Source organism: Syngnathus acus, chromosome 21 (genome assembly GCF_901709675.1).
Source record: "Syngnathus acus chromosome 21, fSynAcu1.2, whole genome shotgun sequence".
NCBI classification, from domain to species: Eukaryota; Metazoa; Chordata; class Actinopteri; order Syngnathiformes; family Syngnathidae; genus Syngnathus; species Syngnathus acus.
This window is the reverse complement of record NC_051105.1, coordinates 6,966,466-6,988,672: the sequence shown is the minus strand read 5'-3', so window position 1 is coordinate 6,988,672 and position 22,207 is coordinate 6,966,466. Positions and strand designations below refer to the sequence as shown.

Sequence of the window (22,207 nt, the reverse complement as noted above, 5' to 3'; positions counted from 1 at the left end):
AGTCCGCATTGCTGTCAACATGAATCACTCACTCGCCACCAGAGTGTGGAAACAGAAGTGACAACGCTGTCGAGCTGAGAAGATGCAAACCATTTGGCTGTGTCACCCTCAAACTTTAAGGGGATGGGTTAACGCTTTCAACTAAAAACTGATTCAAACAATGTTTTGGGAGAAAGGAGCTGCGTACGATTGAAGACTAACTCAAGATCCACTTGGTATGAATCCAGCTCACCAGTGTCCATGATGAGGACAAGCAGAAAATGGATGAGTAGGTGGAAAGATGAAAACACGTGCCATTGTTAGCCTGCTATAGGACCTTAACTCCGGACATTCACTTAGTATCCTCATTCTCCAATTGGTCTGATGCTTCGTTTTCTTACTGCCTTCATCTTCTCTGCACAAAATTTCTTTCCTCATCCTCAGCAATCAGGTGCATGCCAAGAAATAAAAACAAGATTAGCATTGTTCTCCTCCGTTTTGTTCTTTGCGAGTGTTCCACCAGGAGTGTTAGTTATTATTTTTGAAAACCTGGTCAGAGCTGAATGACAAGACGGCGTTAGCAACAAGGATATGTGTCTCTTATCAAAGTGGCATCGCCACCTACTGGTCATGCCGGCATATTACACTGCTTCTGTTTCCTCTGCATGTGTATTGTGAAGACTATCCGGATAGTTTTGACAACACAGCCCTCTGCGGCTATCTTTTGCCCGTGACATTCCAACCGTATTTTTGTCGTCAAGCTCTTAGAGAGGAAATCTTTTAGAGCAGCTGTGCTTTCTTCATGAAACACCATTCTAAGTCTTCTGTTGGCAGTAACGCTGAAGTCTTCCGAGATGCTCATCTCTCCGTTTCGGTTTTGCATGCGACCTTCCTGTTGTGATACTGTAAATAAAACGCTCTATCTACCCCAGCCTGTTGAAATCAGAGGGGTCAAGGGAGATGCCAGACATATGGAGAACATTTGGTGGTTCAAACGGAACCACCAGCACAACAGAGTACATCTTGTTTTGGTAACGTTTCGCTTTCATGTTAATGGTGTTGTACATTGTGTTTTGGTAACATTGGATTGGCATGAAAATCTGAAGCGGCCACATCTGCATCCTGACTTTAGCGATCTATTTTTGGAAGGTATCATCTTTTTGACGGAAGAACTTGTTTAATGTTTGGACATGTGTTCTTTGACATGATTATGAGATAAAATATCATTTAGGATAAAATCCTTAGTTTCATTCCATCTGGTTCCAGAAGAGTCGACATGGCAGTCTAAAAGTAAAACATTAAAGGATTCCCGCTAGCTCGTTAGCTTGTCAAATATCCAGCTAGGAGGAGAATGGGCATTTATTTCTGTCATGAAAAGACTTCAATGCTCTTCCGTGTCTCATAATGAAAACGAATCCTGCCATTTATCATAACGATTATGACAATCGAATTATAGCTGTACCTTCAAAATAAATGTTTATCCGCATTTAATAAATAAAGGCCCTCACGAACACCTTGACAAAGTAGTCAGTTTTAGCAAAATTCAACAACTTTTCAAAGTTAGCCTTCCAGCTAATCACCGATGATGTAATTGTAACTTTCATTCCTGTTTGGATTGCCTTTAGTCTTCTGATCAGACAATGCGAGGCAAGTGATCCACTAAACAAGTCTTCTTCCAAATTTCCACCACAAGAGAACGGCACCGGGCTCTGCAAGTGCATGGGCGAGTGTATGTTGAGTGTACGTTGTTGACAGGCAGCTTGTTCGAATAAAGCTCTGACAAGCCTTTGAAGTGCAACCTTCTGAGAGACGCATGGAAAAACATGACGACAAAACAAAAACAAACTGAATCCCACTGCATCTTAGAAACAGCCTGTCCATTCTGCTGAACTGATGCACAAATTGTTCATTTTTATTAAGGTCATAAGACAAAAAGGTCCACACACATTGTCCACCCTGTCAGCAAGATTACATAATATGTTTATCCTAATAATAGTTATAGCATTATTGCTTATAACACACTGTACCGTATTTTCCGCACTATAAGGCGCACCGGATTATAAGGCGCACCTTCAATGAATGGCCCATTTTAAAACTTTGTCCATATATAAGGCGCACCGGATTATAAATCGCACCTTCAATGAATGGCCCATTTTAAAACTTTGTCCATATATAAGATATATACATTTGGCCCGCGGGCCGGACTTTGGACACGCCTGCTGTAGCGGCTCAGTATTGGTCCATATATAAGGCGCACCTGATTATAAGGCGCACTGTCGGCTTTTGAGAAAATTTGAGGTTTTTAGGTGGGCCTTATAGTGCGGAAAATACGGTATATATAACAACTTTGGTGTTATCTTTGTAAAACCAGAACCTTTGACACGGCTCCTTCTATTGGATGTCGTTAAAATCAGTTTCAGTCGAACCATTCTACTTCCTGCACTGGATTTCTTTCCACCCTGTCGAGATATTCCAATGTTTATGGCAGTGGATGGATTTAATTAATTTGATGACCCGCTGGAAGAGGAAACATCATACAGTACACAATGAGCTGGGTCATAAAAAGTCACCAGCCAGGAGGGGAGACTTAATGCTGTTATAATGATGAAAATGACAAACATTTACTGCATTACTCCCGCAGCCCAGGCACATAATGTATTTTAACAGAGCACCTTTATTGACACAGAAAGGGATATTATTATGTTATATAGTTACTGCACCTTACTAGTTTGTCCACATAATTACAGTGGGCGCCTTGCGTGCCGTGTCGCACGTTAGTGGGGCCCCCCACGGAAGAACAGTATTTGGTTGTTACTCATTGATTTGTCCGGCCTCCCGAGGCTTCCTCGGTGGAGCAATGCCAAGGCTCCGCCTGAACGTCGCATAAAAATAAATGAGAGGTTAGGCCAAGCATATTGTTCGATTTCACGTTAGCACCCCTGGGGAGGCAATTTAAACGAGGCAGGATGCTAATCAAAATGGTATAAAATAGGCATGGATGGTGGCCCATTTTTCTTCATTTCCTGACACTATATTTGTGCAACAAGGCCATTAAGGACTTCAACTATCAGAAGCGGGAACCTGTAATTGGACCCGCTACATGAAGACTTATTACATTACTGCCACTACTATATAGCCGCATGATGACGAGAGGCTGCTCATTATAACTTAATTTTAATATCTAAATAATTGCATGTCAGTAGTTGCATTCCCGCTGTGCTGTTTTAAAGCATTCTTGATTGTAATCATTTTGATTTGTGAACCCATGAATTGTCAGTTAGCATGCAAGTATAAACTAGCAAATAAGTCTAAGTAAGTATAGCAAGTATAAACTACTGTTAGCTTACTGTGGTGTGGCCTAAGAATTGCTTGCCCCACATACCTCACTTATTCCTTTTATTTTAAGGACAATAGCCAGTCGCCCTCACTTGACTTTAATAAACCGAATATTAATATTGAGTGACGTGTTTCAATGATGACATTTAGAGATGAAAGGTGTATGGTACTTTAAGTTTATAAGAGAGGACCATGTATGGCCCACAAGTGTATACTGTAGGAAGCCATTATTAAATGTACACGTACTTCGTCGTAACATCCATCCATCCATTTTCCGAACCGCTTATCCTCACGAGGGTTGCGGGCGTGCTGCAGCCTATCCCAGCAGTCTCGGCGGGGTACATCCTGAACTGGTTGCCAGGCCAATCTCAGGGCGCAGACTCATAACAATATTTTGAAGTTCTTATAGTGTACTGTACACCAATGTCACCAGACAGTGACGATATATTGGGACAAAGAAAAGTTCTGCTGATGGAATCAGTCCCAACCTTCCTGCTGGGTCTCAGTGGAACCACATTGTGACTCTTAACTGAAGAGCCACAACAAATTCAATCTAATACCACCGTGGTATTTGTTTTGACCACGGAAACATGATAGTCTTCATTGTGCGCTTGTGCCCTGATCCCTCAGGTCAGCTGGTAGCAGATCACAGACTCCTCGGTGACTCAAAGGTTAAGCTAATCATGCGTGACTTTTCCCACACGGGGCGGGCCTGTCTTGAAGAATCTGTAGAGGCTTGTCAGACAGCAGTGTGTGCAACCCAATTGCTTCTTTATTTACAAATACAGATTACATTGTTGATCTGACTTGCACTTACAGTTGAGAAGAGGAGGTAACCTCCCTTTGGACATGATGAAACATGTCAGTGGCACCAACTACTGTGAGCCAGGGTGCTCTATAGCAATGCTGACTAGATATCACACTCTTACAGGCAACTTATCTAGCAATGTTCTTTAACTCGGACTTGTTTATAACTTGAAGTTGATAAAGATTGCCCCCTATTGATACAATTTTGTAATTACACTTGTTGGCTCTATTGGAAGATTGTTGGCTCTCAGAAAGCAGAGTACTCATTCAGTACACCGATATAAGTATATATATATGTATATTTTTAATGTAGCAGGCTTAAAACTCGGAAAATGTGTGCTCACTAAGATGAATTTTATGAGCAACGGTCATTCTCCAAACAAAAAACATACTGTGGTTAATCAATGACAATGTCGAAACACACAAATTCAGGAAAACATCATTGTTGCCAGAATGCTCACTGGACACAAAATGGATTGAACCGTTTTAAAAATTATTATTTATAAAGTATTGAGCCTCTGATTTCAGTCTCGGTTTTCTTTTATTAGTAATCCACGACCGAGCCACCACCGTTATACTCAGGGGTCAGCGTGCAAATGTCACATGACTAAACCCAGAAACCAAGAGAGGCGTGGTGGTTGTCACCTGAGCCCAAAGGCACGATAATGTCATTTTCAGTCGACAGTGTTAATACAAGCCAAAATGGTCGCCCACATTTGGATGTCCCTGCTTAATTCATATTCCACAAACACAATTCAAATCACAACACTGTGTAAACTAGTGGGGTTGTCCAGAACATATTATAAAGAAAATGTTTGACTTTCCCTCTAAAATTTAAATGTACAGTATCTGATGCAGCCCAAGTGTCAGGTCCTGGCTGGTCAATGACAAAACATTACTTCCACTTGGCAAATATTTTGTAGAAAAATAAGTATTTACAATTTAAAAACGTTGGTATTCAAACATATTTTTTTTAATGTTAGCACATTTTACGCAGCTATTTAACATCAGTCCAATGAGGCAGTCTGAATTATTGAGTATGTTAAATTGTATATAAATCTTAATTATATTGCATTTGTTAGTGTGATCATCTCTACATTAATATTAGACAGTCAGTTCATTTAGATGATGTTTTTTTTTTCCAATTTTACAACCACAAACTTGCTTAAAAACAGGTTATGAGCCCTGCGTTTCAGTTGTATTTGTGTTTCTATGGTGTGGTGTCTCAGTCAGAGATTGTTGTGGTTCAGTCTCACTCTGTTCCTCATCTGCAATGGTCTCATCATCTTCACTATCTGACTGCGTTTCGTCCTCAGAGGCCGATGTGCTCGAGTCCCGTTGGTCCTCACCGCCACTCGTCGACTCTCCTTGTGCAATGGCTGAAAATGGCTCCTGCCCATCATCATCTTCTTTTTCTTCTTGTGAATCTATCTCCTCCCTTGAGGTGGTGGAGTGCTTATCAACTCCAGGTGAGTCAACTTCACTCATGATTTCCACTGAAACGTCACCCGAGACTTCCTGAGATGAGTTCTCTTCATGTTCAGTCGTAGTGTTCGGGTCAGAAGAGGTCAACGGGGCATGAGGTGGATTGGAGGAAATGGTGATGGCAGTGGCCGCATCAGACTCCACCCCTTCATCCCCAGTGATCTCCTTGTTAGACCCTGAAAAAAATCCAAATCCTCCAAATTAATAGCAGATTAAAACACAAAAACAAGATGGACCGTAAAACAGAGCATAATCATCTTTACCATTAATTGCGTCGTGCTTGTCTTCGTTGCCAGAAGCAGAATCAATCCACTCACTTGGAAGAAAAGCACGCAGCCTCTGATTGGATGGAAGCGTAGGTGAGCCCCCCAGGAAGTACATGGTCTCGTCGCCTTGACTGGACCCTGAAACTTGTACGGACAACATTAACTTTAACGGATGTGAATCGAAACAACAGCCGATTAGAATGTGACCTTAAGTCACTCACTATAATAAAAACAAGTTAGAACAGTTCAGTCATACCTTCCGTTGTAGTCCGTCTTTCAAAAACCCCTTTCTTTGTATTTTCAAAACATGCTGAAAGAACATAAAAAAAAATTACCACTCTGTCGCTACAGAAATGTACGCTAAGGTTGTAATTTGAATATACAAGTTTTCTCATGAGATAGTATGTCAGATTCCGTTTTTTTTTTCTACCTGTACCTCGAAGTTTTCTGCGGAATACACAGGCCAACATGATGAGTAAAATGAAGAGGACAGCAAAAATGACGGGTAGGATGATGGCAAGTCGAGCAGAAGATTTTTGGTCTGCACAGAAATACAAACATGGTAGAACTCAAATGATGTTCGAACACCGTGTGAATATTTCAATTTCACAATTGGGTCATAATCACCTAGGAAGCAGTTCTTGGCAGCAAACGTGGCCGTTTCATTGGTCAGAGGGTTGCTCACGTCACAACGGTAAACTCGATCATCGTGTTCATCCTCGAGGGTTATTGTCAAATTGGGACCCGGCTGCTTTTTTCCACCTGAGCTCCACTTAAATTCGACTAAGCGGGGATATTTGGAATCAGTTGAGCACACAAGCGTCGCCAGGTTTGCGTCGGCCATTTCGCAGGATATGCTTGGTTTGGTTACTTTGTCTGGGAACAAATGCATACCGTGTTTAGTGAATTAATACTCACTGCAAAGCAGACTTATTATTCTGTTGATCAACTCTAATACAAACTATTTATTCATCAAGATGGAATGCAAGTGCTCAATATTTGTGTTAAAATGCGCATACTGACCTATAACTTGCCATTTATAATTTGAACGATACACCTCCTTGTATATGTCGACTTCCAGTTCATAGTCTCCACTGTCTTCGTACGAGACGTCTTTGATTGTGAGTTCTGCAGAGGCCCAGTCCAGAGTGAGCCTGTTCTCGTAGGGAGGGAACACAAACTCCTCCATGCCGTTAAACAAAACCACTTTCTTGCTGTTGTGTATCCAGAGAATTCCATCAGGTTGTCCGAAAATGGATGGCACCAAGTTGATCGTTTCACCTTGTAGTGCATAATTTGTAATTTGTGCACAAACTGTGAGAAGAGGGGAGGAAATAAATACCAGGATAAAAATATGTACACTCGTGAAAAATCTTTTATCACATTTACATGGCATCTATTTCTTCATGACCGCTTTCTTCCTTTCTTTATTTAAATCTACTTTTCATCCTTTCTCCCCTACTCCCACCACACTTGTTTTTATTAGTGCATGTTTATATCATGCTATCATTGCTTAAAATGACTAATTTTCTTTCCAACCACTTTCTATTCATACAACTTTACATCACATCAGTTTTTTTTCACCCACGCATCCATAAATCCTATTAATTTACAGAAAACACCCAACAACAAAAAATCAACCTAAATCTTTTAATAATTTCATTTCAGGGTAGGATTTAATGATCTGTTTAACTAAGGATTTAGCAGAGGTGTCGTGCATTTCCCCCCCCCAAATATAACTAATGTCAAATATAACTAATGCCAATATTTGAGGAAGCTGACGATATCTAATGTTTATAGTGTACCTTTGCCCGATTCTTTATTTAAAACGGTATGGTCAAGTTTGAGCTGTGAAGCCTTGATACTGTCATAAACAGTGGTAATGAACTTGTGTACTATTACTTTGGACCCCACGTATTACATATTAATAGAGGAAGACAACATTTTGCAAACACCTGACAGTAAAAACAATTGTTTGCACACTCAACAAAAATTCGACACACTACATAGCTAATGCAATACTAACCTGTTATATTTTTCTATTTGATTATCACAAATCACGACGGAACTTACCGAAACTGTAAGCACTCGTGAAAAAAAAATAAACCAGGAGGCGTTTGTGGTCCATGAGTAAACACAAAATGAACTTTCACCGTTCCCTCAAAACTATTCCATTGTAACTCGATGTTTGTTGTTTTTTTCTTTGTAGGCGCAATCAAAACCATTAAGCGTGTGTTAAAAAAACGCTAAGGTGTATTTTTTCCCCCCGAGTTGTGCAGCCCAGGTAATAGGACACCTGAATTCAGGCGCAGTCGATTTTCACAATAAGAGCACCCATCGGAATGTTAATAACTGAAAAACGTCAAATATGAGACACGGGTGTGGTATATAAAGGAAATCAAGAAATGGATACTATTTTTGCTTCGTTTAATAATTTCTTAAAGCCTATTAATATACACACGTTAGGCTTATCTTCATGTCAATAGGCAGATAACTACTGCCCCCTACTGATAACAGAATACCACTAGTTTGGGATATTTTGAATGGCATTTCCACAAACAGCAGAAACGTACTTGTCAATTTGAAAGAGTATAAATAGTTGAATAAAACAAAAATCAAGTAAAAGTACTCACCGTTTCATTGTTAATGCCTATTTTCCCATAATTCAATTAATGGTGCCACGATGAACAAACTATCAACACGCACCGTGTAAACTTCCAGTCATTTTTCTTTTTCTTTTTTATGCAATTGTGCCTAACTTTGTCTTTTTTTTTTATGAATAATTGTGCCTAATGTACTAATATGTAATTTTTTTACTGTGTGTAGTTGTTCAAACCGGACCGATTGAAGTGGGATACCTTTGTGATTATTATTTAAACACACCAAAAAATGAAATCAAATAATAATAATAATAATAATAATAATAATAAAAACATTAATTAGCAGTTTCTCTCATTCTCACTCACACAGTTCAACCAATAAGAGTTTGTTTAAGCTGTTTATTTTTCATTCACAATTTACAGCAAACCGTACACATAAAAATGTATATAGAGACATTATATAGAGACATTAAAATATTGCACTGGACACTATGTTTATGCTACAACAAATTATCATTAAATGTATGTAAGACCAAGTTAATGTTATTTGGCAAAGGCACAGTGAACATAAAGGTACAAATAGAAATAGATGGGAGTGAAATTGAAAGGGTGCAAGAAAACAAAATTCTTGGGGTTACAATAGATGACAGGCTGAGTTGGAAACCACACATCAAATACGTACAGTCCAAAATTTCAAGAAGCATTGCAGTCATATACAAAGCAAAACAACTACTGGATTATCATTCACTTCGGACACTTTATTGTTCACTTGTCATACCATATTTGTATTACTGTGCTGAGGTTTGGGGAAATACTTACAAAACTTTACAACAGCCAATTATCATCCTGCAGAAAAGAGCAACAAGGACTATTCATAAAGTCAACTATTTGAACACAAAAATCCACTTTAGATACAGTCCAAACCATTGAAGTGCACTGACATAGTATCTTCTCAAACAACAATCATCATGTATAAGGCAAAATCAAAACAACTACCAGAAAATATCCAAAACTTATTTACAATATAATATAATATAAACAATATATTTACTCATATTTATTTTCTTATTTATTTAAATAAATCAGAATGCTTCTGCAAGTAAGTTTGACTTTAAAAAAATTTACAAAAGTGTTTCAAAATACAAAAAAGGTGTTTAAAAAAACAAAAAAGCGAATAAATATAAATATTATATCTTATATTGCACATGTGAATTATAGGAGATAGGTTTTTGAGATTGATAGTAGGTCACATATTTAGCTTTCTAAGAGTATGGAGTCACCCAGTTCTGGACAGTTTCCACAGCATTCTGGAATTTCGCTTCATTTCTTTGCTTGGCCCCGACCCCCTCACGTTCTCACTGTTAAAAGTCGTAGTCTTTATTAACTATTGAGTTCTCGTGTCTGGGAGAGGTGTTCATCACTAGTCCTCGCCTGTGGATTAAGCACACCGGTAAGCAATGAGGCTAAAGACACCATCTGTATTTAGCTTTCATTCATCATCTCATCCTTGCTAGATCCCCATTGCCTTTCTCCTTCAGATGCCTTTTTCAACAAAGTTACACAGACAACTCGGAGCCAATAAATGTTGACTCTCCTTACTCAACTATCGGAGGCCCCACAAGCTATTGTATGTCAAATTGTATGCCTATCTCCTTCAAATGCCTTTTTTTCAACAAAACTCCCCCCTTGACTCCTAGACGCATTAGTTGATAGCAAATCTAGCTCAGATGTATCACTTCTTTGGTTTGTTTCACAAAAATGGTTGCAAATCTATTTCATCAATGTTTGTTAGAAAATCTGACTCCGCTGACGTGATGTTAGAATGACCCATTATATTTATTTTTTACAAAACACAACGGAAGCAACACGGAACAGTAAAACGTAAACTCAAACTATTGGACAGAACCCACTAACTATTGAATGTCAAATTAGATACACCAACATCCGTTGAATGTCAAATTAGATACACCAACATCCGGCTGCTATAATACAGGCCCCATACAAGTCCCCATCCAAAATGGCGCCAGCAAACCAAAATGGCGTCAGCCAAAGATGGCGCCAGTCGAGACGGCGCCATCTTGGCGCCTAACTCATTAGCATATACATTTCCATACAATAGACATCAAAGTTTATACATTTGCATACAATAGACATTTGCATACAATAGACATCAAAGGTCTATACATTATTTGCGTACAATAGACATCAAAGGTTTATACATTGTCATTTGCATACAATAGACATCAAAGGTTTATACATTATTTGCATCATCATCATCATCGGCGGTCACTCGTAGTCGAGTATGACGGTCCACCTTCTTGGCGCCTAACTCATTAGCATATACATTTCCATACAATAGACATCAAAGTTTATACATTTGCATACAATAGACATTTGCATACAATAGACGTCAAAGGTCTATACATTATTTGCGTACAATAGACATCAAAGGTTTATACATTGTCATTTGCATACAATAGACATCAAAGGTTTATACATTATTTCCATTCAATAGACATCGAAGGGACATCAAAGGTGTATACATTGTTATATTGTGTTATATTGTGTGGCGTTTCATTAAATTACAGTTTAGAGCACCTGAGCCAAGGTTTCGTTTTCTCTTCTGATTGGTGCTGAGTGTCACTAAGGGTATCATTTCTTTGGGCGCACTGGGACTTGCGACCTAAAACCGCAACACAAGAAATTAAAAAAAAGTATAGAGAAAGAACACTTTGATGGAATTAGGAGTCTGGAGTCCCACATGTTAGAATGCAGCTTTACAATCAAGACAGGTGAAACATACCTCTGTTTCTTGTCTTTCAAAACATTTTGCTGGTATATTTTTCAAACGTTCTGCAAAAATGAGAGAAATTTTGAGTATATTTTTATGAAAGGTAAAAGGCAGTAAATTGTACTATGATCATTTGAAATACTAGTCAACATTGCTGTGGCTTGTGCCTTTATGTGTCATGTTTTCTTTACCTGAACATCGGAAATTACTGTAAACAATGTATGGTAGAATGATTACAAGGCACCCAACGGCTCCAAAGATTAGGTTTATCCAATCAGTAGAGTTGGGAATTTCAGCTTTCGGTATGTTGTCTGCGCCGAAAACAAAAAGTACATTTCCATTGCAGTTTACGGTAATGTCAAAATATCACTCTGATGAAGGCGGAAGAACCCGCCGAAACATGTCAGGTAAATGAACCTAAGAAAATTGTTTGATATAGAAGAACCAGTGAAGTAATTGAAAAAGAAAAAACAAGATGAACCTAGTACAACTATGTCAAAATATCATTCAAGATCAATCCAAACACTGCTTGACCATTCCATTTGCATTCATGTTGATCATACTTACTACGGAAGCAGTCCTTAGCGAGGAATGACGCCGTTTCATTGGTCAGGGGGTTGCTCACATCACAGTGATAAACATCTTGTTCATCGCTGAGATTTATTTTCAAAATTGGACCCGTTTGCTCGGTTCCCTGTGAGCGCCACTTAAATTTTAACAAAGGACCACCTTTGCCCTCTGTTAAGCACTCAAGGACTGCCTGGTTTTGGTCGACCATTTTACAAGATATGTTGGGTTTGGTGACAAACACATCATGTAAAACTTATGAGGTACACATACAAATGTAAAGTTTAGTAAAACTGACACAGCGCTAGTTCATCCAAGACAAAATTGTGACCCAAAGGTCAAATTTTAAGTCGTGCATGACTGTGGACAAAGGGATGTTCAAACTAGTGTGGGGATGAAATGTTAGTCTGCTCCCTGGCCACAATTGATGTACCCTTGAGCAAGGCATCAAAAGTCTCCAACTTAAAAAGTGTTGGCCAGAATACTCAAAATGTAAAGAAAGAAAAGTAACAATTCACAGTAACTATCAACCAAATATGAATGCAAATTGGTGAAACAGCAGAGCCACGAAAGGTGAAGCGCAATTATAGCGGGGTAACACTTTATATGCGTCTTTAAATTTTAAATTAGTAAAACTCTTATTTTGCCTTCATGGGTGTCATTTGGACCACCTGATGGCTTGTCAAAAATCGTTGTAATCTTCCAGTTGCATGAATATTGATGATGATTACCCAGGAAGCAGTCGCCAGCAGTGATATTGGCCATTTCCTTGGTCAGAGGGTTGCTCACATCACAACGATAAACTCGATCATCATGTTTCCCTCTCACATTTATTTGCAAGTTTGGGCCTGGATGCTCCTTTGCATCTGAGCGCCACTTAAACTCCAATAAATGAGTATGTTTGGAGTCTGTTGAGCAAATGAGTAACACTCTGTTTGGGCTGGTCAATACACACGATATGTGTGGTTGGTCTACTTTGTCTTTAAATAAACAAGCAAAGGAGCAACATTTAATGTGACCGTAAAAGGAAAGCACTGTCAGCTGTTCATTGAAGACTCTAAAATCATCCATAGGTGTGATTGTGAGTATGAATGTTTGGCGATAGTTCCCTCTGATCAACTGACAAGTCAGCTTAAGTAGGCTCAAGCCCATGCAATTCGAGCTTCCCTTATATTGGGGTCATCATCACACAATAATGAAAGAAATTGAAAGAAAGAAATGGTTGCATATTTAGTGCACAGAGATGGAAAAATAGACTTACCTATAACCTCAATTCTGTATTTTAAAGGATGATGCTGGTCATTTATCATCCACTTTAAGTCATAGTTTCCGCTGTCTTCATATGTGGCATCTTTGATGGTGAGCCTTGCAGATTCTTGCTCCAGAGTGATCCTGTCCTTGTAGGAAGGAGAAACTTCTTCTTTGCCTGTCTGCGGATCGAACCACACTAGATCTATACCATCATGTATCCACCTGACTAGATCGGGTTTTCCGGGGATAGACGGCAGAAGGGTTATCTCTTGGCCCTTGAGCACATATTCCAGATGCCGTGCAGAATCTGGGGAACGGGCAACTGGAGAGATGGACAGAGACAGACAGAACGAAAGTTAAGAGGAGCAATGTTGACTAAAAATAAAACTGATACATGCAATTGTGATGAATAAAAAAGGTCTTCTGTGAGGTGAGGAGAGATGTACATTTTCTATGTTTGTGGCGTTCTCCTATCTCTCTATCATGATCCTTAATTAGTCTCAAAGTTGCGGTCTGCAAGGGCATGCTAATGTGAGCGATTCGTGTGTGAGCTACGATACTTATTTCTGTCGTTAAGCACGCATGACCTCACTGGGCATTTTTACCTCACCGCCAAGTGCATCTGGAAATTTGGTTTCATATAGTGGATTACATTATAGACGGGATAAGGGTAGGTCTATTTTGCAGCGGAGGTGGTCTAATGTAATGTTTTTGTGTTTGATCGTAGGCGCAAGCAGGCAAATTCTTGTCATCCAGTCTTATTCAGTCATCATAATTTTGATAAAGCATTCCGTCACTATTTTAGGCTCAAGTTTAGAAACACCCACTTAAACTGTCCATTTTAGACAATGTTAGGATTACCGCAAAAGGGTTCATTGAAATTTTCTGCGAACAATGTATCCTAGAAAGAAGCCCAACACAATGCCCATAATGCCAGTTACTATTAGTGATGTCATATCAGTAGAGTTGGGAATTTCAACTTTCGGTATGTTGTCTGCACAGAAAACAAAAATCCATAGCAGTTCACGGTAATGTCAAAATATCATTCCAATTCAATCCAAACACTGCTTGATCATTCTAGTTGCATTCATGTTGATCATACTTACTAAGGAAGCAGTCCTTGGCGAGGAATGACGCAGTTTCATTGGTCAGGGGGTTGCTCACATCACAGTGATAAACATCTTGTTTATCGCTGAGAGTTATTTTCAAAATTGGGCCATTTTGCTCGTTTCCCTGTGAGCGCCACTTAAATTTTAACAAAGGATCACTTTTGCCCTCTGTTAAGCACTCAAGGAATGCCTGCTTTTGGTTGACCATTTCACAGGATATGTTGGGTTTGGTTACTTTGTCTGCAAACAAACACATCATGTAAAACTTATGAGCTACACATACAAATGTAAAGTTTAGTAAAACTGACACAGCGCTAGTTCATCCAAGACAAAATTATGAACCAAAGGTCACATTTCAAGTTGTGCGTGACTGTGGACAAAAGGACGTTAAAACTAGTTTGGGGATGAAATGCTAGTCCACTACCTGGCCACTTAAAGTCCCCAACTTAAAAGGTGTTGGCCAGAATACACAAAATGTAAGGAAAAAAGTAACAATTCACAGTAACTATCAACCGATTATGAATGCTAAGATTTACTTACCTATAACCTCAACTGGGTACTTTAAGCGATAATCCTCGTTGTTTATGTTCCACCTTAAGATATAACTTCCGCTGTCTTCATATTTGGCGTTGTTGATGGTGAGTTCTGCAGTACTATGATTCAGAATGATCCTGTCCTCGTATGAGGGAAACTTTAATTCACCCTGGTCGTTAAATAATACCACACCTCGGGCATCATGAAATAACCAGAAAATTTGATCAGGTTTTTCGTTGATGGATGGCTTAAAGTTGATCTCTTGTCCCTTGAGTACATACTTCAGATCCAGGGATGCTGGATGGAAAGACAGAGACAGACAGGCATTAATGGATTCCTCCCGTGAAACGACCAGCCAGTTGCAGGATAGTAAAATAACAACAACTAGTATTTATATCTTATTTTGCAAAGGGTGTATTGATCATTTGGTAATTGAATCTAAGCAGTGAACCTGAGCTGCAGCTTTTTGATGCTCTTTCGAGGGATTTCCATCAGAAAAGTGTTACAATCATCAACTCGACTGGAAATGAACTTTATTGCTACTTGAATGGATGCAGTCATTGCTTTTAACTCTACAAGTGTTGACAGATCATACCGTCAGGCGTGTTACATGGACTTCTTGGAATCCTTTTTTCTGTATTTTCAAAAGATTCAGCACGAAACCAGAGACATAGTTTCATTTCTTGGTGGAAAAATGCGTTTGTATTAAGATAATAACTGTAGTTTTGTTTCTTTCTTTATGTATACAGTGTTCCTTTGACTATTGTGGGGATTACGTTTCAAAACGTCCCCAATATAAGTGAAAGTAGAGTTGACTCTGATATTATTATTACTATTATTATTTTTATTATAGATTTGGGGGGGATTTACGGTTGTACTCCGATGTTACGAGCTCCTTGCAGCCCCCAAACAGTTATTTTCCTAAATGTTTGGTACACTTAAGAAATTCAACTTTTAAAATATAAAATGAATAAATACAAGGTGCTATACGAGCTATGAGAGGGGAGCGTGCTGTGGCCCCAGAAGGGGACGAGCATGACAGTGGCTAAAAATACATTTTGCCATTCATCATTCCTATGAAATCAATTAAATAAAAGCAAAGAAATTGGTGAAACTGCAGGGTCTATTTTGCAGCGGAGGTGGTCTAATGTAATGTTTTTGTATTTGATCGTCGGCGCAGGCAGGCAAATTCTTTTCATTCAGTCTTATTCAGTCATCATAATTTTGATAAAGCATCCCGTCACTATTTTAGGCTCAATTTTAGAAACACCCGCTTAAACTGTCCATTTTAGACAATGTTAAGAATATTAACACCGCAAAAGCTTTCATTCAAGTAGAAAACATTGAGAAATAAGAGAACTTACCTGAAACGAAACTGCTGAATAAGAACATCCATAGATATCTGTGATTCATTGCGCCCAATAAACTTATACCTGGAATGAGTACACAAGGTGTTCATGTCCTCAACACCCAAGTGTTGAACTTGTTTCCATTGATGAACACACAAAAAAAGATGTGAGGCCCATCTTGGGTCTCATTATTGCATTTTCTATGGCAACTCTTAATTGAGATGCTCATTCCTGACCAAGATCACAAAATTGTTTCTACAACATGATGGTTCTTTGCCCCGTGGGACCTAATTCTCGACATTGACTTTCAACAACACAACAGGAAGTTATTCATGAAGGAGGACACCATTTTAGAATCACCCGCTTACAGTAAAACCATAACACACTGGACATTCTATAAAGAACATTGACTTCCACAGGAGTTGTAATTAAACAAATAAGAAAAATAACTATAGACCGAACTTACCGAGAGCAACATGACCCAATGAATAAAGCAACAGGACGACTGGCACCATCCAGTAGTAGATGTGAAACTAAACCTTTGCTTCTTGTTTATCAGGGTAAAGTGCAAGTCTTTATGTCTTTATTATTTTAACGGTGCACAATCCACACCCCTGACGTAATGATTAGCCAGCCATTGTGTGCAAGTGGCCAAACTGGATCAACTTATCAACAACTGAGATGGTTTTTTGATTAGCCCAGAGAAATACCCCAAATACAATGTAATATGGCCCATGAAACATATTTGAACACATTTTGATGATAATCGATCGTAGCATGTTGGTAGACCATCTTAGAATATTCAAAAGCGAATCACCGATCAGCTCTTGTCCCTCTTAAAGTATGTGATACAAATGACGTGTTGCTCCACTGACAGTGTGACAGCAAACGAGCGAGGGTGTGGTTTGAAAGTGAAAGAATTTCTCGCTGGTGCCTGAGCTTAGATTTTCAAAACATGAGCGGAAGGAGATCATTTTCAAAAGACAGTAGATGATTTAAATATGTGTCAATAGCATGTTTATTCCGCTTGACATCGTTTTGTGTCTTAATGTTTACAATAGGAAGTTTACAACTGCTTTTCTTTTTGCCTTATGAGAGTCAAGCTTGCAAACAACAAAACAGGTGCATTTCAGCCAGCAGAGCAGGCTTGGGCTCCTTCCAATGAAGACAGATCGGCAAAGACCAGGAAAAGGAGTCACACAACATTCTCGAGGTGTTCTTTTATTTTTTTTTTCATAATCCCGGCCATTACCAGTATAATTATTTACGTTTCAAGCTGCTTTTGGACCAGACGGCAACAGTGTTACCTCATAAAATACATACATTGTACACACAAATCCAACTCGCGCCTTTGTACGGTAACACCACCAAGTAGAAATTAGACTATTTTTTCCTGTGGTTATTTTTAACATCATCAGCTGCAGAACATGTCAGTCCTAAAACTAACATTTAGTGACGATGAAATAAATGTACATGCAAATACAAAATGCTTCATATTTATTTAACAGAAAGAAAATAAGAAAATACTGCAGCATCCTGCACCTCACCAGAAGGAACTCGAGCAGCAATTTCCAAAGAAGTCTTTTGCTGCTCTCATACTTTAATAATTGCCCAAGACTGCTTTGCCTTCATGGTGACCTATTTTCTTGTCCCTCCAAATAATGTCAAATGAATCTTTATCCAGTAATTTTCATGCCTTCAGAGATCATCAGGATGGTGCAGGGAATGTATCAAATTTCATATATAATTTGTTCAAAACTTATTCATTAGTTAGCATGATACCTCCCACCTGTTACTATATATCATAGAAGACTAGCTTCATGTAGAACCTCATGCACAATAGGCAAAACAAGTGAATTAAAATAGCTACACTTTTATTACCGTAACTGGACTAGTCGTCTGTTTTGTTTTACTTTTTTTTTCTTTTTCCTGATTTCCCTGTTCTGTTGTGATTTGCGGCATCTGCTGTGGTATTTTATTCAGCAACTCATTTCTTAATTTGCCAAACAGTTCTGCTGCTGCCTCTTCATTCTCTGATTCATTCCATCCATTTTCGGCCATAATAAGCCTGCAGCGCTCATAAACTGGTTCATTTTCGGGTTTCTGTACTTCAGGAATAAACCTCTGCTTGCACTTGTTGACAATCTTTTTCGAGACATACCGGAGTTTGTGTTTTGTAGCTTCTGGCGCCGGCTGCGAGTTCCAGTCTCTTAAAAGCCCATTCAGCTTATCCTAAATGAAGAGAAAAACTCTATTAAAAAAAAAATCACATTGAATATCAATATTGTCTATCAGGATATGTAAAGCCATCCATTTACCTGGATGGGTTTGAGGAAGCAGAACTTTATGAGCTCCTTGTCCATGTCACTCCCTGTGAAAAGTCCATTTTCTTTGAGATTTTGGAAAACCTTTGTCCAATTCTCAAAGCTCTTCTCACATAAGATCAGAAACCATGACTCCTTCTGCTCCTTGGTCGTGTTACATTCATCAATGTAGTTCTGTTCCCCTCTATTATAGTCTTTCTGTTTTCCATGCAAGAAACCTTGCACTTTTCTGATGCACATGTTCTCCGGGTGTGGGTCAGCCAGCAGCCATTGTGGACATCCTCCATTATCTTCCACAGTGTCTAAGAAGTGGTTGGCAATGACTTCAGGAGCGTTGGAGGCGTTGTCTGCCTTTAACCAAAATATGCGTTGGCTAACTGCATCGATGCAGCCGTGATTTGTGATGCCGAACGGCTTCAGTGCATCACATAAATCCAGATGCCATACAGCGTTTGGACGCTTGATGTTGTCCAGTCGACGTTTTAGGATGTCTTTCACTTTCTGTCGTAAGTTTATGTCTGGTCGCAGCAGTCCTATGAGGAAAGATGAAGCCGATCTGTCAGCGTAATCACAATAATCAAGTCGACTGGAAATGAACTTCGACTCGAACATACTTTCAGACGTAGAACTTTGTCTTCTCAAAACACAGCTCTTTAATTTCTCAAAACGTGCTGCAAGAAACCAAAGACAGGTTTTCCACTTTTTGGTGAAATAGAAAACATGTTTTAAAACCAGAATATTATTTTTTTGTGTTGTTTTTTTTCTTTCTGTTTGCATGTAAGCACCTTTACCTTTTCTTCGCAAACCTACGACCGTAATGACGATCACAGTGATGATGATCAATATGATGACGACGCCAATGAGTAAAGCTGTTGTTTTACTTTTGCGGATGTCATTTGGACCATCTGATGGCTTATCTGCACAGAAGTACAACAATTCTAAATATTCCAACATCTCAGCATACATTCGTTCAAAATGTCATTCAAATAAACATTGTTGGAATCTTCCGGTTGCACGAATATTGATGATGATTACCCAGGAAGCAGTCGCCGGCAGTGAAAGTGGCCGTTTCCTTGGTCAGAGGGTTGCTCACCTCACAACGATAAACTCGATCATCATGTTTGCCCCTCACATTTATTTGCAAGTTTGGTCCTGGATGCTCCTTTCCATTTGCGCTCCACTTAAACTCCAATAAATCAGGATGTTTGGAGTCTGTTGAGCAAACGAGCAACACTCTGTTTGGGCTGGTCAACACACACGATATGTGTGGTTGGTCTACTTTGTCTGTAAACAAACAAGCAAAGAAGCAACATTTAATGTGACCGTAAAAGGAAAGCACAGTCAGCTGTTCATTGAAGACTCTAAATCGTCCATAGGTGTGATTGTGAGTATGAGTGTTTGTCGATAGTTCCCTCTGATCAACTGACAAGCGGCCTAAGGTCAGTCACCTCTTGCCCAAAATCAAATAAAATACTGAATGAAATTTGTGCTTCCCCTATATGTTTGGGGTCATCATCATGCAATAATAAAAATTGAAAGAAAGAAATTGCTGCATATTTTGTGCACAGAGATGGAAAAATAGACTTACCTATAACTTCAATTCTATACTTTAAACGATGATGCTGGCCATTTATCATCAACTTTAAGTCATAGTTTCCGCTGTCTTCATATGTGGCATCTTTGATGATGAGTCTTGCAGATTCTTGGTTCAGAGTGATCCTGTCCTCATAGGGTGGAAAAACATATTCCTCGAGCAGATCGAACCACACCACATCTATACCATCATGTATCCACCCGACTAGATCGGGTTTTCCGGGGATAGACGGCAGAAAGTTTATCTCTTGGCCCTTGAGCACATATTCCAGATGCTGTGCAGAATCTGGGGAAGGGGCAACTGGAGAGATGGACAGAGACAGATAAATGAAAGTTACTACTGATGGCAAAGAGGACAAATGTAGACTCAAAAAATCTGGTGCATGCAAGTGGGATAAAAAAAAAAAAGTACTTCTGTGAGACGAGATGCACATTTTCTATGTTTGGGGAGTGTTCCTATCTCTCTATCATGATTGTTAATCACCAGGAGTGTCAAAGTTGCGGTCTGCGTTGGCCTGCTAATAAGAGGGGAAAATTTGTGTGTGAGCTACGATACTTGATTCTGTCATTAGACACCAATGACCTCATTGGGCGTTTTTGCCTCACCACCAAGTGCATCTGAAAATGTGATTTTATACAGTAGATTCAATTTTAGACAAAATAAAAGGTTTATTTTGCAGCGCAGTTGGTCTAATGTATTTGATCAAGGCGCAGGCAGGGAAATTCATGTCATCCAGTTATAGTATTTCTTTTTCATAGATATGACACCAGCGTGGGACGAATAGCAAATATTACGCATTATTAGAACTTACTCAAAACAAAACTGCTAAATAAATACATCCATAGATATCTGTGATTCATTCCGTGCGATTAACTTAACCTGATTAACCTGACGTGAAACTAGCGAGCAAAGTTTAAAAACAAAACCTACCCTTCATTTAACAATTGATGTCACTGGTAAATTTCCAGACACAATCACTTTCAATAGGAATGGAATTCTTTTATATGTGCAAAAGGGTCGGGCATGTTTTCCGAGCCTTTGGTACTAAAGGACATTTCTTGTTTTTTTCTAAAGGATATTTCCATTATTGTCATCTTAGTAGCCAAGCATTCAAACATGTAATACTTCAGAAAGGCCTTGTGTGAACTAGTAGACCAGGGGTCCTCAAGCTACAGGGGCCAAAACACGAAAACTGGATTTTCAGATTACCTTTTTAGAAATGTTTCAATGCACATTTTTGGGCAACAGGACATCAGTCCCCAAGGATCTCATGAGTAGCTCATGAGCATGATCTAAAAAACAGCTCACCATTGAATGTACATAGTGATTTCCGAGGAATGGTGTGGATTAGGTTGAAATTTGTTGAAATGAAGTGTTGAATGTCGATACTTACATTTCCTACCATCTTAAATCATTGTTGAGAATAGAGTCTCTACGCATTTGGGGTACAGAGGTGTGCTAACTTCCGGTCGCTTGGTTAACACGCAAAGATAACCAATTTCAAAATCACCTCACTGTCTGCTGGTATGCAATCATGTTCTTTTCAGCGCAAATGAGACAAGAACTTTTTCAGTTGTCCAAGTATCAACAAAGCGATCAAAATCTATATGTGATTTTAGAGAACATTTGCAGTTTTACAGTAATAATGTAAAAAAAAGGTAAACATTAAGAAATGACAGAACTTACCCAAAGCGACGACAAGGGAAAGAAGACTAACCAAACTATATTGGTTAACCATGGCGGGTAAAGATTTTGAGCTTTCGAGTTTTGGTGAGGCTTTCAACCTGGTCCTTGTGGACTGGCACTGACAGGTGTTCAAAACAACCAGAAATTGAAATGCAATGCTTTCGTTTATGCAGACCGGTAGGACCGGTTGCAATTACAGGACATTTCCACGTTTCCTGGTTCTAGGTTGCAAATTTTTTATTATTATTATTGTTATTATTATTACTTGTTTAAAATGGGTGGTAGAGAGTGAATCTTGCCGTAAGTAAGACTGGGGGTGCACATCAGTGAAGACCTCTCCTGGACAACCAACACTGCATCACTGGCGAAGAAAGCTCAGCACCGCCTGTATTTCCTGCGGAAACTCAGGCGAGCAAGTGCTCCACCGGCCATCATGACCACATTCTACTGAGGCACCATTGAGCTGCACTGAATACAACAGGAAGGCCCTGCAGCGCATAGGGAACACAGTTGGAAGGATTATTGGTGC

The 22,207-nt window shown here is 39.1% G+C and overlaps 3 protein-coding genes across 8 annotated transcripts in view; all 3 read right to left on the bottom strand.

The window, feature by feature from the left end:
• Positions 1-4,064: 4,064 nt before the first annotated feature.
• Positions 4,065-8,453, bottom strand: LOC119115234. Of its 4 annotated transcripts, none has more exons than XM_037239553.1 (7): positions 7,947-8,453; positions 6,897-7,187; positions 6,501-6,749; positions 6,304-6,414; positions 6,130-6,183; positions 5,871-6,011; positions 4,065-5,783 (listed from the first exon to the last, which is right to left on the bottom strand). In XM_037239553.1, the coding sequence occupies exons 1-7, from the start codon at positions 7,999-8,001 to the stop codon at positions 5,299-5,301; spliced, it is 1,386 nt and encodes a 461-aa protein (XP_037095448.1). In that variant the 5' UTR covers positions 8,002-8,453; the 3' UTR covers positions 4,065-5,298. The 4 variants fall into 4 exon arrangements, with proteins under 4 accessions (XP_037095448.1, XP_037095450.1, XP_037095446.1 ...); XM_037239555.1 differs by having other exon boundaries at positions 6,310-6,414; positions 7,947-8,451; XM_037239551.1 differs by having other exon boundaries at positions 5,871-6,017; positions 7,947-8,449.
• A 3,949-nt stretch (positions 8,454-12,402) lies between these two features.
• On the bottom strand, positions 12,403-16,636 carry LOC119115235. 2 transcript variants are annotated; one of them, XM_037239556.1, is made up of 6 exons: positions 16,541-16,636; positions 16,090-16,158; positions 14,732-15,022; positions 14,189-14,431; positions 13,093-13,404; positions 12,407-12,811 (listed from the first exon to the last, which is right to left on the bottom strand). In XM_037239556.1, the coding sequence occupies exons 1-6, from the start codon at positions 16,587-16,589 to the stop codon at positions 12,453-12,455; spliced, it is 1,323 nt and encodes a 440-aa protein (XP_037095451.1). In that variant the 5' UTR covers positions 16,590-16,636; the 3' UTR covers positions 12,407-12,452. The 2 variants fall into 2 exon arrangements, with proteins under 2 accessions (XP_037095452.1, XP_037095451.1); XM_037239557.1 differs by lacking the exons at positions 16,090-16,158; positions 16,541-16,636 and adding an exon at positions 15,321-15,707 and having other exon boundaries at positions 12,403-12,811.
• A 643-nt stretch (positions 16,637-17,279) lies between these two features.
• Positions 17,280-22,207, bottom strand: part of LOC119115232 — a 33,713-nt gene continuing 28,785 nt past the window's right edge. The window contains exons 1-6 of one of the 2 annotated variants that reach the window (XM_037239543.1): positions 21,679-21,796; positions 19,987-20,292; positions 19,434-19,682; positions 19,184-19,315; positions 18,393-19,069; positions 17,280-18,306 (exon numbers count right to left, since the gene is read on the bottom strand). In XM_037239543.1, coding sequence (XP_037095438.1) covers positions 17,941-18,306; positions 18,393-19,069; positions 19,184-19,315; positions 19,434-19,682; positions 19,987-20,292; positions 21,679-21,730 — 1,782 coding nt within the window. In that variant the 5' untranslated portion in view covers positions 21,731-21,796 and the 3' untranslated portion in view covers positions 17,280-17,940. Of the gene's footprint in view, positions 18,307-18,392; positions 19,070-19,183; positions 19,316-19,433; positions 19,683-19,986; positions 20,293-21,678; positions 21,797-22,207 lie in introns of those variants that run through there. The other variant, XM_037239550.1, reaches the window with a different exon arrangement.

Bases quoted from the DNA above. Each gene is read 5' to 3' on its own strand.
- LOC119115234 (XM_037239551.1), bottom strand. From the start codon at position 8,001: ATGGACCACAAACGCCTCCTGGTTTATTTTTTTTTCACGAGTGCTTAC. The intron at 7,188-7,946 runs GTAAGTTCCGTC...CTCTTCTCACAG, and splicing joins CACGAGTGCTTACAGTTTCG to TTTGTGCACAAATTACAAAT. The intron at 6,415-6,500 runs GTGATTATGACC...ATTTCTGTGCAG, and splicing joins TGCCAAGAACTGCTTCCTAG to ACCAAAAATCTTCTGCTCGA.
- LOC119115235 (XM_037239556.1), bottom strand. From the start codon at position 16,589: ATGGTGCCAGTCGTCCTGTTGCTTTATTCATTGGGTCATGTTGCTCTC. The intron at 14,432-14,731 runs GTAAGTAAATCT...GTTTGTTTGCAG, and splicing joins GTACCCAGTTGAGGTTATAG to ACAAAGTAACCAAACCCAAC. The intron at 13,405-14,188 runs GTAAGTATGATC...CCATCTCTCCAG, and splicing joins CGCCAAGGACTGCTTCCTTA to TTGCCCGTTCCCCAGATTCT.